The sequence below is a fragment of the Oryctolagus cuniculus genome, chromosome 2 (genome assembly GCF_051225735.1).
Source record: "Oryctolagus cuniculus isolate XC-2025 breed Fujian yellow rabbit chromosome 2, ASM5122573v1, whole genome shotgun sequence".
NCBI classification, from domain to species: Eukaryota; Metazoa; Chordata; class Mammalia; order Lagomorpha; family Leporidae; genus Oryctolagus; species Oryctolagus cuniculus.
The window spans coordinates 192,371,767-192,388,865 of record NC_142868.1 but is presented as its reverse complement, the minus strand read 5'-3'; the positions used below and the strand labels follow the sequence as shown (position 1 = coordinate 192,388,865).

At 41.3% G+C, this 17,099-nt stretch overlaps 1 protein-coding gene across 2 annotated transcripts in view; it reads right to left on the bottom strand.

The window, feature by feature from the left end:
• NBAS (NBAS subunit of NRZ tethering complex) overlaps positions 1 to 17,099 on the bottom strand; it is a 459,817-nt gene that overhangs the window by 117,232 nt on the left and 325,486 nt on the right. For both annotated transcript variants that reach the window (XM_070069748.2, XM_089327834.1), the window contains one exon: positions 16,460 to 16,794. In XM_070069748.2, coding sequence (XP_069925849.2) covers positions 16,460 to 16,794 — 335 coding nt within the window. The remainder of the gene's footprint in view (positions 1 to 16,459; positions 16,795 to 17,099) is intronic.

Sequence of the window (17,099 nt, the reverse complement as noted above, 5' to 3'; positions counted from 1 at the left end):
CCACGTCATGCCAACGTATCCTTTCAAGTGCTGTCTGCATTTACCCATTTCCAGGTTGCTGGCGCCAGAAAGCCATATCACCTTACCTCCATGTTTCTTTTCTCTAGTTTTGTGTTTTTCTTAAAGATTTGTTTATTTATTTGAAAGGCAGAAATACAGAGAAAGAAGAGGGAGGGAGAGGGAGAGAGAGATCTTCCAACTACTGGTTAATTCCCCAAATAGCCCCAATGGCCAGGGCTGAGCTTGGCCGAAGCCAGGAGCCAGGGGCTTCTTCCAGGTCTCCCATGTGAGTGCAGGGACCCAAGCACTTGGGCCATCTGCCGCTGCTTTTCCATGCACATTGGCAGGGAGCTGATCAGAAGTGGAGCAGCTAGGACTCGAACCAGCACCCATATGGGATGCCAGCACTGCAGGTGGAGGCTTAACCTACACCATAGTGCTAGCCCAGCTCCCTGTTTTTTATGCCCGTTCCTCAGCTGCCCTGCTAGCCTCTACAACACACACATTGCTATCAGCTGTAAGTCAGATCATTTATGGTATAATGCATGAGAATGTTCAAATTTGTAGAACAGAGCTAAAGTCTGTATATAAACAGCATGTTTGGAAAAAGGTTTCAGAATATGACAGATTTCTGTGCAAATCTGGGCTCTGTCACTAACGTGCTTGTGGCTTCAGAAAAGACCCTGAATGTTCCTGATCAAAAAAATAAGGATGGCATCATCCATGCAGCACGGTTGTTATGAAGTTCATGAGGTATTGCATGGCCAGCATCTGGCACAACTAAACACACCCAAATTACTTCTCTTCCCTATCCTCTAATTGCCATTTCTCCATGTCATATCACCATTCACATGTGGGCATTTGCTTCTGGTTTCCTGTCCACATCACATTCAAACTCAATTTCTTATCTCTGGGAGACTCTTAATATTTGGACCAAATGAACTTTCCAACTTAACAAGGGTAGGACTTCTTATGGGCTTGTGACTGTACAGAACATTAAATTATATTCTGGACTTTATCTGCATGGTTATTTCAAGATACAGTGCCCCTCCTCCTTGCAGTTCCTAAAGCAGAATAGAGTCATACAATCAATATCAAGCATAGATTTAGGAGATATGGGTTTCAAACAGAGACTGGACACTTCCTGATTATTAAACTTTGGGCAATCACCCTCTAATAATCTGGTTTGATAAACATCTTCACAAGATATCTGCAAACATCAAATGACTTATTCTACAGGAAAATTATAATCCTCAAATTCAGTGTTCACTTTCAGGCTGTCTTCTATTTCTTGCTTTGTTTTTGTGAGTGCTTGCCTGGTATCCCAAGACTGTCAATCCACTGGAAATAGAAACCCTTTCTCAAATTTGTTTTTGGTTATCTTCATAGGAATAACATAGGGCTCAGTAACATTAATAGCAGCAACCTTAACATAAAAAAGTAGCAAATACTAACTTTAATACTGACCATGGCAAATGCATGATTCAAATCACTATACTACTATTAAGTGAATTGAGGTAAAGAGTCCCAATATTTGTGCTTTATACTCTAGAAAAGCCTGGACTTAAAAGGGAAAATCCTAATACATGTTTTAACGTGCAAGTGAATCTGAATCAGGATAAAAAGAGGCATCTGGGCAGAAGTGGAGGATAAAAGGCAGAGGCAGATTTGTCCACAGCATGAAGATTCCGAGATTTGCTGACACTTCGAGAGCTCCTAAGAAGGGCTACAGCTAAAAACTGGTAGAGGCACTCACGGGGATGCTCTTACAGGGACCCAGCAGCCTTATGACATTTTTCCCTATCCACTTCCAACTTTCCTGAATGACCACTTTGTATTTTCTCTTTTAATCTCCAGCACTACCTACCTCCTTTCCAATCACACTAAGCTATTTTCTTTCTTCGCTTCCTCATTGGCTTAGAGAGAAGAATCTCTTCCAATTCCTTCCCCACCTGCTTGCCTGTGTGTCCATCAGCTCCACCTCCCTCCTGCTGTCCTGGAAAACCCACAGGGATCCTACGGAAAGCCAACCACTCCTTCTGCCTTTCTGGCTCATCCATTGTCAGCAAACACAAAACAGTTCTCCCCTCTCCTTCTTATGTCATTATTTTCATTGACTAAGTTTTTCCTGTTAATGTTTGAAATTGTCACATATGCAGCATTTTTAAAAACCTTAAAGTACTGCTGTCAGTCTTGGTTGGTTCCCCTCACCCTCGGTTCTTAATTTTGGAGTTCCCCAGGGTTTCATCTCCCATGCACTCTCCTTTCCCCCCACTTCCTGCCTTGGGAATTTGTTTTTTAAAGATTTTATTTTATTCAAAGAGAGCGAGTGAGTGAGCGAGTGAGCGAGTGAGCTCTGCTGCTTCATTTCCCAGATGGCCACAACAACCAGGGTTGAGCCACACCAAAGCCAGGAGCCTGGAACTCCAATCGGGTCTCACATGTGGATGGCAGGAGCCCAAGTACTCAGGCCAACTTCTGCTGCTTTCCCAGGTGTATTAGCATGGAACTGGATCAGAAATGGGGCAGCTGGAACTCAAACAAGTGCTCTTCTGGGATGCTGGAGTTTCGAGAAGCAGCTTAACCCACTGTGCCACAACCCCAGCCCTCATCCTGGGAATTTTATCCAGCATCCTAGTTTTGACTATTCTCTGTGTACTGGAAATTCCCAGTTGTTTTCTTGATAGCTCCTGCTTCTCTGCTGAACTTCAAATCATAAGATGCCTGTCCACAATTTCACGTGAATACTTAAAACCACAACAATCTTAAGGGAAAAAAAATCTATTTTGAAATAATTACAAAATGAAAGTAGTTGCAAAATATCACAAGAGAAGTCCACTTATCTTACCCAAAGGTGACATCCTCCAAAAAGCTGTATCGATTTTAGTGCCCACCTCAACTCCAACAGCCGCCCCCTCGTCTCTCTCCAGATTTTGGCCACATTCCTTGTAGTTTTCACTGCTACCCTTCTAACCCAAACACCTGCATCTTCTACTGAGATGACTGCAACTGCCTCTTAAGCAGCCTACTCCTCCCGCCATTACTTCGCATGGTGTTCCAGCACAGTGGTGCAATGATCCTGTGAAAATGTGCGCTCAGATCTCAGCTCTCAGTGGCTTCTCACTCACACAAGGCCCCTGCCAGGCGGGCCCCTCCTTTGAGTATCACCATGACCTGATCTCACTTCCCATGACTCTTCCTTCTCATTCTACTTCGGCCACACTGGTCTTTGTGTTCCTCAAACAATCCCAGCATGCCCCCTGCAGGGACTCTTCAGTACCTATTCCACTGTCCCTCTGATCACCAAATAGCCTTCTCTGACCATCTTAGTTTAAACTGCAGCACTCCTGCTGCCCCACACTCTCTGTTTTTCCTAGGTTTATTCTTCACTTGTATTTATTGCTATTTCACACGTCCGACCGTCATCATTTTGTTTAGTTTCCATTTCTTCCTGGTGTAAGCTCCCAAGGATCACAGGTATCTGTCTGTCCTGTTTAGTGCTATACAACTAGCAATGAGAACACTCCTGATGCATAGAAGGTTGGTTATCCACTGTTATCTAACAAAATATCCAAAATTACTTCAAAGTTCCTGTAAATCCTGAATCTGGGCATGGCTTAGTTAAGTGGATTAAAGTCTCTAACAAGGTTACAATCAAACCACTGGTCAGGGCTATAGTTCCATCAGAGTGATGTAGGCAGGCAGATAGGATACATTAGATTAGATTTGTTGGCTGGAAGACCACGCCTTCACCATGCTCCAGTGTGATCTCATGTCCCTACCTGAGCCTACCCGTACGCCCACCTGACCATCAGGCTTCGCAGTAACTCCCCTTGGAAGTGGACAAAAGGCCTGGCACATGGTGGGCCCCTCCCGTTTGTCGCCCTTATTGCCCTTGCTGCACTTGCTGCCCATGGTACCCCACACCTTCCGACCACCTGCTCTCTGCCTTCCTGCCTGCATGCTTGTTCCACGGGGCTCGCTCCTGGCCTGCTCTCTGCCTGGTATGGACCCAACTTAGCTTCTAGACTTCTCTTTCTCCCCTAAATAAAGCCCTCACTCTCCTGCACATTTCTCTCACTGAATGAAATCCTTAAAACTTAACCATGTTGTCTGGTCTATTTGAGCCAGTCTGAGCCAGTGGCAAGAGCCCACAAGCTTATTGATATTGGAAATGATTAATAAGCAGAACGGTATCAAGAGGACTAAGTGGGGAAGAAGAAAGAGACACATTTGCACACTTATTCACATAGTTGTGAGCAAACCTGGCCTCTGGTCATATGGGTCTTTTTACGTACCTGGCAGCTAGATTCCCCCAGAGAGAATGATCCAAGAGAGTGACAGAGGAGGATGCCCAATTTGTAACCTAATTTTGGAAGTGACATCATACCATGTTTCCTGTATTTTATTGGACAGAGGCAAATCTGTAAGTTCAGCCACATTCTAGGACAGAGATCACATAAAGGATTATAGGAGGAGGCAGAGACCACAGAAGGTCACTTTAGAGAATACTTACACCAGCAATCAATAAATATTTGTTCAGTGAATGAAAAAACTAAGCAATCATGAAGCTTGAAAAAAAAGGAAGATCCTAAACCAAATAGGAAAACTCAGAAATCATGTAGGAATTTACAGATTTTTTTTTTTTTTGCCTTTAATAAATGGGAAGGGGGGGGCGGCAAGTATGACAAATAATCGACTTCTTTAGAGCATATAATACAAATAAAAGAGCTTTCCTTTCCTCAAATTCTCGTAAAAAGCTCATTTTTCTTAGGATTGTTTATATTTCACATCTATTAGGAGTGAGATATATTATATATCAAGTTTCAAAGCTGTATTTAACGCCCTTCAAGCTCCCTGCCTGCTCCTCTGTACTCTGTGCTTTGGCAGTATGTTGGAAAGAACAATCCTTTTACAGCTTTGCTCCTCCATGCTTATCAGCTAAGCTCCAGCTTTTGTCATGTTTGTCAAGACAAGATACGCCTATCAGACGAAACTCTCGCCTTGGAAAACAGCAGAAAACAGTTCCTTTAAAAGCAAAGGTATTCAGTTACAGAGATGGAAAGATACTGTTTACAATATGATACACACAGTCCAGCTGAAGGTCAGATGGGAGTGGGAAACACTGCCCATTTTAAAATCTTGAAACAAACAGTATCAGGCAATATTAGTAACAAATAAATGCCTGCACATAGAAGCCGATCAATAAATATGTATTGTATATCTCTTCTTTGTGCACATAGCACCTATTACTACTCTCAAACAGAACTTCTTTCAAGGCCGGCGCCGCGGCTCACTAGGCTAATCCTCCACCTAGCGGTGCCGGCACACCGGGTTCTAGTCCCGGTCGGGGCACCGAATTCTGTCCCAGTTGCTCCTCTTCCAGGCCAGCTCTCTGCTGTGGCCAGGGAGTACAGTGGAGGATGGCCCAAGTACTTGGGCCCTGCACCCCATGGGAGACCAGGAGAAGCACCTGGCTCCTGCCTTCAGATCAGCGTGGTGCGCCGGCCGCAGCACACCAGCCGTGGCGGCCATTGGAGGGTGAACCAAAGGCAAAAAAAGGAAGACCTTTCTCTCGGTCTCTCACTATCCACTCTGCCTGTCCAAAAAAAAAAAAAAAAAAAAAAAAGAACTTCTTTCATTAAATTACTGTCTATTGGCTGTGCGGCATCGTGCACACAGGCAAGCATGGCAGCCACCTCCTACTTGTTTACAGCTCTTAGAATGACCGCAATGCAAAGGTCCTCAAATAAACGTTTCTGGGAAGTGTTCGGAGCAAATTAAACTCAATTAGTTCAGAATCAGGAGTCAAACGATTACTAAACCAAATCCAGAGATCAACAGCCAAAACACTAATTTCAAGATTTAGAAAGTTAGGATTTAACAGTTATCTTGTAACCCTGATAAAATATTAATATAATACTTTCATAGTTGAGATCAGTATATATAACAGCAACAAAAATCACCATAAAATTTAGGAGGAAAACAGGTTAATATACAATTGTTTCACTTTCCATTTAGAAATAGGAGTTTTGGAAATCTTGTGCCTTAAGACAAGTGTGAATTAGACATAAGTGGGTATTTCAAAGAGTTCATGGAAAAATAGAATTAAAAGGTCAGTTTATTTTAATGCAAACAATTTTGAAATCTATGCATAGTTTTTTTATAATATGAATTTTCTGTGATCTTTTTGAAGACATTCTGCATGTATTTTTATGCCAAAATAAATATATTTTAATTTCATTTTCCATGAGATCTTTGAAATATACTCATATATCTTTAACATTTTAAAAATGATGATGAATATCAAAAGATCTTCCTTCATATATAATCATTGGTAAGTATCAATGTGATAATTATAAAAAGTTTCATTCACAAGAAAGTAAAAATTTTATAACTTGAATAAACTAAAATCTACTTATTTATATGAAAAATGTATGTATGTATGATAGTACATTTCACCTTTGATGAATCAATTATTTTGACCATTTTTCTATTTTGGTCTTAACTACAGTTCTTTTATAAAGCCTTATGAAACTTATAAAGCCTCTAAAACCTATAAAGCCTCTAAAACCTTATCATATGTTGAAGTATAGATGGGTCGAATTATTGCATCCAAAGACCCCCATAGTGTTCATCCCTGTAATCTGGGAAAATGTTGCTTTACATACAAAAGGACTTGCAGATATGACCAAGGGCATGGATCCTGAGTCAGGAGATAATCCTGGATTATCCCAGTAGACCTAATCTAATCACCTGTATCCTTAAAAATGGAGGACTTTTCTTGGCTTTGTCATAAAGATGTGGAGACAGAGTAGTCAGAGAGTCTTAATCCTGATGGTTGATAAGATGGAGGAGAGAGGCCATTATCTTAGGAAAGAGGGCAACCTGTAGACACTGGAAAAAACAAAGAAGTGGATTTTCCCCTGGAGCTTCCAGGGAGCAACACAACCTTAATCACTCTTCGATTTTAGCCCAGTGAAACCCTTGTCTTACATTCAATCTACAGAAGTGCAAGACAATAAATTCATGTTGCTTCAGCAACTGAATATATTTTTAGGAGGAACAATTAAAATAAATAATATCAAGGAGAAGGTGATTAGAACACATAGACTCACGTTATTTGAGAAGTAAAGAAGAAACGGAGATGAGAAGTCTGGGAGGATACATGGTATTTTAACCCATTACACAAAGAGTAGTCATGCTGAGGTAGAAGCAGCTACATTTCTGCTGTTACAGAAAGGAGGGCAAAATGAACAGGTGGATATGGATAACTTGTAAGAGAATAAATAAATAAATATATTCAATAAATGAACAGGTAGACTCAGAACAGAGTAGGAGCCTGTTTAAAGAAGAAATAAATGATCATTTCTTGAAGACCTTTAACACCTGAGTAGATCAGACCAGGACTGGAACTCTGGCTCAACAACTAACTTACTCCTGATTTTAAATAAACTGCTTAACCTCCAATCTTGGGTCACACACCTCCCAATGGAGATTACAACACCAATGTTGTAGGGTTGTTATGACAATGACTAGAGATAAAGTGCCAAGTCAGTGCCTGGTACGTAGGTAAACAATGAATACCAGCTGTTACTATTACATTGTATGCCATGTACAGTGGTGAGGGAGGAACCATTTTCTCTTTCTTTGGAGTTCTCACCTCGGCTCATAAAGACAGAAGCTTCCCATGTGGGTCCCAAGAAGGTAAGTACTACCTTGCTTTTCATCTCCTTCTTTTCAGGTGAGAAATAATGATAAATGACACTTGGAAAAGAAACTGAATGTAGATGCCTATCTCTCTCCCTGAAGACTATCAGACTGCAACAAAATCACACTCTTATGCTACTCTTGTCCTTCCAGTGGTAAACATTCATGGAGAAAGCTCAGGCTTTTGCTCCAGGAAAGCAAATCTGTCTATTATGTTCATGTTACTACGGAGCATTTGAGAGTAATTAGAACTTGAGTTGATATGTATACACTTGGTTACAAACATAAAAAAGCAGAAGCACAGGCACTCAAAGCTAAAATTGACAAACAAGATTACATCAAGCTGAGAAGCTTCTGCACTGGAAAAGAAACACTCAACAAAGTGAAGAGGCAATAGACAGAATGGGAGAAAATATTGGCAGACTATGCAACAGATAAAGGATTAACATCCAGAATCTCTAACGAGCTCAAGAAACTCAATAACAACAAAACAAACAATTCAGTTTAGAAATGGGCAAAGGACTTGCACAGGCATTTTTCAAAAGAGGAAATTCAAATGGTCAACAGACATTTTAAAAATGCTCAGGATCAGGGAAATGCAAATCAGAACCACAATGAGGTTTCACCTCACCCCCATTAGAAGAGCTCTCATACAGAAATCAACAACAAATGCTGGAGAGAATGTAGGGAAAAAGATACCCTAACCCACTGCTGGTGGGAATATAAACTGGTATAGTCACTGTGGAAGACAGTATGGAGACAGCTCAGAAATTTGAATATAGACCTACCATATGACCCAGCCATCCCACTCCTGGGAATTTGCCCAAGGGGAATGAAATCAGCATATGAAAGAGTGATTTACACCCCCATATTTATTGCAGCTCAATTCACAATAGCTAAAATATGGAATTAACCCAGATGTCCATCAGCTGTTGATGGGATACAGAAATTATGGTATATATACACTGTTTTGTACTACACAGTGGTAAAAAAAATGAAATCTTGTCATTTGCAACAAAATGGATGCATCTGGAATCCATTATACTCAGTGAAATAAGCCAGTCACCAAAAGACAAATACCATATTTTCTCTTTGATCTCTGGTAACTAACAGAGCACTTAAAAGGTAATATATAGGAGTAAAATTGTCACTTTGCAATGCAATGATTCTGAACAGCCCTTCTCTCATCTGTTGAGGAACAATGGCTTTTTTTCTTTTTTCTTTATACTTTACTTAGTGTAGCATTAATCTTATAAGTAGAAAGTTAACTTAAAATGGATCTTTGTAAAAAATAAGAATGGGAATAAGAAAGGGAGGAGGAAGAAGGGTGGGCATGCAGGTGAGAGGGAAGGTAGGGTGGGAAGAATCACTATGTTCCTAAATTTATATACATGAAATACATGAAGTTTGCTTACCTTAAATAAAATAAACAAAAAACATATAAAGTATACCTTTAAGAAATTTTATTTTGATCATGTTAGGACAACTTATTTTATTTTTTAACATGCCAACAAGATTATTTCAAGCCCCAAATGTGGTTTGCATTGTAGTTCTACTGGGAAGTACTAAGCTAGGAGCCACTTCTTTGGATGCACAAATAGGAGGCAGCCCTTCAGCCCTTCTAACAATGTGTGTGTACTCTGCAGATCTGTCTGTGCACTTGGCAGGAAGGTATGGAGACTTCAGACAGGGATAAGTAGAACAAGTCCATCTCTGAGGGAAGACACAGTATGAAAGGGTGAATTCTCTTTCTTCAAATGCAAACACATGCTATACAGTTAACCTCTTGATGGGAGACTGGCCTAATCAATCCCTAGACAATCAGACTGATCTGATATCCTGGAAAAGTTCAACTGAGTGTTTTGACATTCTTTGTGAACATATGCAACTTATGCATAAAGTACTTTACTGCACAAAGAAGTATACAATTGTTTGAACAATGAGCTAAAGCATCATTTTTACAAGGAGAACAACTGACAGACAAACCACAGCTGTTGAGACTTGGATATTTGGCACTAATGACATTTGTGACTCACTGCAGTTGTAAACCGCTGAGTACGATGGAACACATTACCACTCTGCACTGGAAAAGAAAAAATGTTGAGAATCTTTTATCTAGATAATCTTCTCTTAAAATATCCTTTATTCTAAAAACTGCTTAATTATTTGAAAGGTAGAGAGAGAGAGATATCTCTTCTATCCATTGTCCCCTCCACATATGCCTGCAATACCCAGGAGCCAGGAACTCCACCTGGGCTTCCCACATGGGTTTCAAGGACTCAGGTACCTGAGCCATCATCTGCTGCCTCCCAGGACATGCATCAGCAGAAAGCTGGATCTGAAATGAGCTGTCAGGATTTGAACCAGGGACTCCAATATGGGATGTGGCAGCTTAACTGCTGCACCACACTGCTCACGCCCAGCATCGTCTCTATTGATAATTAAGCCACTGTGTTCCCACCTTCCCTGGTCTCCTTACAGTATCCACTCTGTTGCTGCCTTATAGAGCTACAGAAACAAGCTCAGGGCATTCCTTTCCAACCTCATATCTGTGAGGCTGGGTCTTCTTCATCTACATCAGCCAAAACAACATATTGAAAACAGAAATAAATATGATAATACAGCTATGTTCTATTAAGCTAAATAGTAAATGTAAATAATGCTACTACTCTGTTAATTGTTTATCTTGGAAATATAGTTATTTTTCATTAAATTATTCAATATATATCTACCTATAACAGGTCTATTATTAGTTTTAAATGAATATTTTTTTAATTTCTTATTTTTCACCTCTAATGATAAATATCAGCAGGTAAAACCTACATAAGCAAAATCTTTTTGGGGTCCTCAATAGTTTTCATGAATGTTAAGGCATACTGACATCAAAAGTTTGAAAACCACCCAATATGATAATAATTAACTTTTTTTTATTAATTTTTTTTATTTGACAGATAGAGTTAGACAGTGAGAGAGAGAGACAGAAAGGTCTTCCTTCCGTTGGTTCACACCCCAAATGGCCGCCATGGCTGGAGCGTTGCACCGATCCAAAGCCAGGAGCCAGTAACTTCCTCCTGGTCTCCCATGTGGGTGCAGGGCCCAAGGACTTGGGCCATCCTCCACTGCACTCCTGGGCCACAGCAGAGAGCTGGACTGGAAGAGGAGCAACCGGACTAGAACTGGGCGCCCATATGGGATGCCGGTGCTGCAGGCAGAGGATTAACCAAGTGAGCCACGGCGCAGGCCCCAATATTAAGTATTTAAACAACCACTTTTGGAGTATCTATCTATTTTATACTATACTAGGAAATGTGGAACTACAGATAAAAGGCATTACTATTCCTGTATCTCAAAAAATTTCCAAGTTCATGAGAAATGTACTACTCATTATAATGATTTAAATTTTCTTACTGTAAATTTTTTTAAAAACCTTAATGTTCAGTATTTGCAAGCATATCTTTTATAGTTTGAAGATAAACATCACCACTAAAACAAGGGATTCTGAGGAAGTTCATGGAAAATTCATATTATGAAAAGATTACCCATGGATACACATGGGTTTTCAAAACTATTATGTACCAAAGTGAAGATATTTTAATTCTAGTTTTTCAACACACTTTTGGAAGTGCTTTCATACTATGATGGAATATAGCTAATGCCTAAATACATCATGATTCAACCTGAACCCATATAAAATATACTTCATTTATGCATCTGGAAGTCATAATCATGCCATGCAATTAAGTAATACATATCATTTAAACACTTTTACACTGATTTCAGATACTGTTTATTACGGTGAACGATACACTGCCTTCCTTAGTGACAGCACAAGCCCTGCAGAGGCCCTGAAGTTACAGCTGCAATGAAGCTTCTGACTGAGGCTCACACTTAGGCAACTTATTTTATTTTTACATTAAAACATGGTTGTTAAGGTAGATTTACTCTTCTAGATCTTTATGTCAAAAAGTTTAGATAATAGTATGGAAGGAAACAGTAGCTTACTTCAAGAATTTGAACAATCATAATATGAAACAGAGATGCCCTTATACTGTTTCCTTAGCGCCGGAAGGCAGAAAAAGAAAATGAGTGGGAATCACAAGGAGGGAGGGTGGGTGAAAGTAAAAATAATGGTGGCTGCATTACCAGAAAGAATGATGTTTGAAGGTCATACTACATGAGAGATTCTCCCTGATTTTTCTGTCCCAACCCAAAAGAAACTACCTGGTCCCATCAGAAACTACAGTTTACAATCACAATGAATCAGAAATGGAGGAAAGTAGAACACAGGGTACCTGAGGGGTACCCCGGGAAGAAAGTGGCAAAAGCCTTTTCAGTTCCAGGCCAAGAAGCACCTGCAAAGAGTCTAGAGGCCTTTTTAAATTCTGTGATCACATGGGGCTTTTTTTTCCCCTCAAATGTTTACTTACTTGAAAGTGACACAGAGAAACAGAAAATCTTCCATCCACTGAGTCCACTCCCCAAAAGGTCACAGGGCTAAGATTATGCCAGGCCAAAGCCAGGAGCCAGGAAACTCCAAAAGGGCCCAAGTACTTGGTCCATCTGATGTGCTTCCCCAGGCACACTAGCACGGAGCTGGATCACATGTGGAGCAGCCAAACAGGCACTGTGATATGGGGATGAGAGATGGTGTTCGAAGCACCAGTTTAACCTGCTGTGCCACAATGCTAGCCCCCGTCCTGGAATTCCAAATGTACAAATTTGCTCTCTGTTCTTTCTATAAAAATGTCTCTATGGCCCTGGAGTGCAGTGGAGGATGGCCCAAGTGCTTGGGCCCTGCACCCGCATGGGAGACCAGGAGAAGCACCTGGCTCCTGGCTTCGGATCAGTGCGCTGCCGGCCACAGCGGCCATTGGAGGGTGAACCGACGGCAAAAGGAAGACCTTTCTCTCTGTCTCTCTCTCACTGTCCACTCTGCCTGCCAAAAAAAAAAAAAAAAAAAAAAAGTCTCCAATTGCCGAATTAGACAGGCAATAGGAGAACAACCCTAATCTGACCCCACCAAAACAAAACAACTTAGAATTCAACATCTGCATCCTTTCCCCTCCTACATACTCATTACCTCAAATGTCATGAGGGGGCAGGCACTGTGGCACAGCAAGTTAAGCTGCCACTTGTAACACCAGCATCCCATATCAGAGTGCTAGTTGGAGTCCTGGCTGCTCCACTTCAGATCCAGCTCCCTGTGGATGTACCTGAGAAGGCAGTGGAGGACAGCCCGAGTGGTTGGGCCACTGCCACCCATGTGGGAGACCCAGATGGAGTTCCTGGATCTTGACTTCGGCATGGCTCAGCCAGCGGTATGCGGCTTTGTGGGAGTGAACAAGCAGCTGGAAGATCTCCAACTCTGACTCTCCGTGTCATTCTGCCTTTCAAACAATTTTTGTAATGTTTTGTAAATTCAGTCTCTGCTTACATGACTTAATTTTTCTGTAAATTTTACACAAAATTTCTGAGTATTCTTCTAACACAAATGGCAACTGAATGACAATTAACATGAGGGCAAACAATCTTTCTCAGGTATGTTGTACCATAGATTGGGTACTCCATTCAAACCCTGGGGACACTGCTTCAGAATTCTACTACCTGAAGACCTATCGTTCTTGTTACAGACTCTAGAATTAGCTTACCAGTTATTTTCAAAAATCTGGTTCTGAATTAAATGTGGATCCACATCTGTAAACTGCACACTGTATGAACAATACACACTTATTTTACATTTTTAACATCATGTACAAGCTGTGGAAACACCTGGTGTTTTGCAACTTTGGACAAATCCAGCTGCGAGTTCTCTTCCAAATGTGTCTTGTGACATGTGCAGTTGAGTTTCATTTTGTTGCGTTTTTTTTTTTTTTGTATTCTTTCTCTCTCCCTCTCATATATACATATATATATATATATATCAATCATGCAGATAATCTAAATATTACACATTTCCTCTCTTAATGGAAAATTAAAACCTTGTAAATTTATAAAGTGAGAAAAAGTATTGTAGCTAGACTGAAGTACAAGATTGGGACTGGCACTGTGGCACAGCAGGTTAAGCTGCTATGCTTGAATTATACCCTCTAAGTTTAAAAGACAGCAATTCAGAAGTGAACTGAATGAATCTTTAAAGTACACACGTGTGCACAATTTGCCACACAGTTTTTGACAGTTGGAGAACAAATTAAAAGCATAAACTTGGGAACCTAAGGTGGTGGGGATATGCTATAATTTAAAATAACCTGACTTAAAATATCATCAATTATAGTAAAAACTTCCAGTGAATCTCTACATTCAATTCCGAAGTTTAATCATGAATAAACAGTTGCCCTTAGAAAGTCTCCATCTGTCTGATCACCTCCATGTACAAGTCCACAATCAGCACACAGCCTTGACTCAACCTTCCTGCTCTCCCCTAAAACATCTCAAACCTCCGTCAGCCTAGAGTGGGGCTATAGACTGCTGCAGAAGGAAGCCTTCTCCACCTTCTGGCTGATCACTCTACACACCTTCAGCTGGGTCACGGTCCCCAGCTCAGCAGCCATTTCCTTGGATTATAAACTGCCCACTGGGCTCGGTCCCTTCGCATACGTTACCAGGTTACCATCTTCCAGCCTAGCCTTTCTTATTTTAGACTCCGCCATCCTCTGCAAACAGCACAGAACAAGCTGTTCCTCCGGGACTCCATAGTCATCCTGTCCCTCTGGGTCTCTAGACTGGCTCCGGTCCCTTGACTACCGCTACTTCTTTTCTACAACTTCCTGGAAGCAGGTCAGCCCAGTGGCTGAGAGAGAAGGTCCTGGGTAAGTCTCCTGGAGTTGAAATGGTGGCTCCTCTATTACCAGCTTAACTGGGCTGAGCCTGTTTTCTCACCTATAAACTGGTCTAATAGTAGTATCTACCTCAGAGATTACTCAGCCACAGCCCCTTTTCTCTAGCAGATTGCTGAGACTAAACCACATAACTGGCAGGTGGAAATATCAAGGTTCACATATAGTTAAACTTACACTCTTTTCAAACATACTATACCATTCCTTTAAAATCATCCTTATTTTCTTCCTTAGAAACAAAAAAAAAATGATTTCAACTCCTTTTTATAGCAGTGGTTACAAAACTGAAAATAAAATTATTAGACAAATTACTTGAGTTATAGCAATAGAAAATGAATTATCCACAATTATTCATCTGAGTTGGTTAAAAGTAGTACTCTTGAAAGATTTCTGAACCTATCCCTGTACCAATCCCCAAACAAAACTATTGGCAATTCTTTATAACTACTTCATCTTCAGAATAGAATCAACTAGAATAAAACCATTGGCGATAGAGGGCTGGGCAGACTCGCTGATTTTGTGGAAGACAGCACCAGAGATGGCAAAAGAAGATAAAAAGGGCATTCCTAAGGCCACACAATTCAGCAGCTGAGACAAAAGGCCAGAGATTTATTTATTTATTTATTTATTTATTTAGACTGATAGAGTTAGACAGTGAGAGAGAGAGACAGAGAGAAAGGTCTTCCTTCCGTTGGTTCACTCCCCAAATGGCTGCCACGGTCGGAGCTATGCTGATCCGAAGCCAGGAGCCAGGTGTTTCCTCCTGGTCTCCCATGCGGGTGAAGGGGCCCAAGCACTCGGGCCATCCTCCACTGCCCTCCCGGGCCACAGCAGAGAGCTGGACTGGAAGAGGAGCAACCAGAACTAGAACATGGCACCCATATGGGATGCTGGTGCCGCAGGTGGAGGACCAACCAAGTGAGCCATGAGATTTTTCAAGAGAGATATTGTCCCGGGTCTGTGCAGTAAGAAACCTGCTTTTGAGAGCAGTATGGTTTGGGTGGAGGATAGAAAGGGGACGAGAAAGTTCCACATTATCCATTCCGAGTGAAATTACACCTAGTTGAGGAATTAGGATTCGGATCCAGTCAAAGGGCTCAGATCCAAGCATGCGGTAGACACAGGACAATGGGGCGTGTACTCCCCGAGACAATCCCATCACCAGGTTGTATGCTGGATGATGTTCATGCCAAAGTTTTTAAGGGCTCAATGTAACAACAGCTCAGGTGTTAGCCTGGGTCCAAATGCAGGTTCGGACACCAGAGTTCCTTCACACAGGCAGCTGGAAAGAAAAGGAGGTGATATTTACCTTAAATCAGCAAACTGTGAGAACTACAGCAAGCATCAAATGTACACGTCAATTACAAGAAACATGTCAGGGGACAGTGCTGCAGTGCAGTGGTTAAATGGTTCCTTGCAACACCTGCATGTCACCTCCAGCACTGATTGGAATCTCAGCTGTGTGTCTGCCAATCCTTATCCCAGCTAACTTACTTGGGAAAACAGCAGAAGATCGTACAAGTACTTGGGCCCTTGTCACCGACATAGGAGACCCGGATGGATTTTTGGGTTCCTTGCTTCAGCCTGGATTAGCTGCAGCCATTGTGATCATTTGGGAAGTGAACCAACAGATAAAAGATCTTTTTTTTCTGTCTGTCTCTGTCACTCTGCCTTTCAAATAAAGAAATCTTAAAAAAATGAAGAAGCATGTCAGAGAGACCATTTGTAAATATGCAACAGAGGAAACTGATTTTCTAATTAAAACACTTCATACTCACTAAAAAAAAAAAGCCAAACAAATAATTACAAGTATTTTCTATTTCAAAAAAGAAATAAAAACAAAATCTACAGAACTGAAAAGCAATTTTAATTTCTTCTAAAGTGCTCAATTTACTTTAAACTACTTTCTTGGTTACCTTGGCCACAGCTTTAGGAGAAAATGTCATGGCATCCACAACAGTAATGAGGTCAGCCGGGTGGAGGCGATCAAAGTACTTCATGCAGACGTCGCAGGCATGGAGCCATTCCGGTGAGGACTCTGGGACTTGCTTAATTAGGTGAGGGTCTCCAGTCCAGAACAACTTCTGCAACCAGATGGTGTAGAGAGAGCTGGGGGAAAGCATCCGTCCATCCTTTTCAGGGATTTTGGGAACAAGTTTGGAAATAGATAAGATGTTTTGACTTGAAAGAACTGGCTCCAGGGCTTCAAGGGGACTCAGATTTTCATCCGTCAGCTTTTTGTAATTGAGGCCTATCAGAAAGAAGAGAACAGAGGAAACATGGAAGTGGCACTCCAGTGTAAACCTTCACCCAGGTGCCTTCAAACACACACAGAGCCCACTTCATGGCTGACTAAGAGTACTCATCAACTTGGTAGTAGTGGACAGTTCAGGTTTTCAGTGGAATGGATCAGAAGACTTGAATTCTAGTTCCAACCTGAAAATTATTCAACTGTGTAATCCCATACAGGTCACCCAACTTTTGTGTGCCTCAGTTTTCTCATGTGTACACTGGAGGTGGCAATATCTCCTTGCCTCTCAGTTCCCCAGAACACCA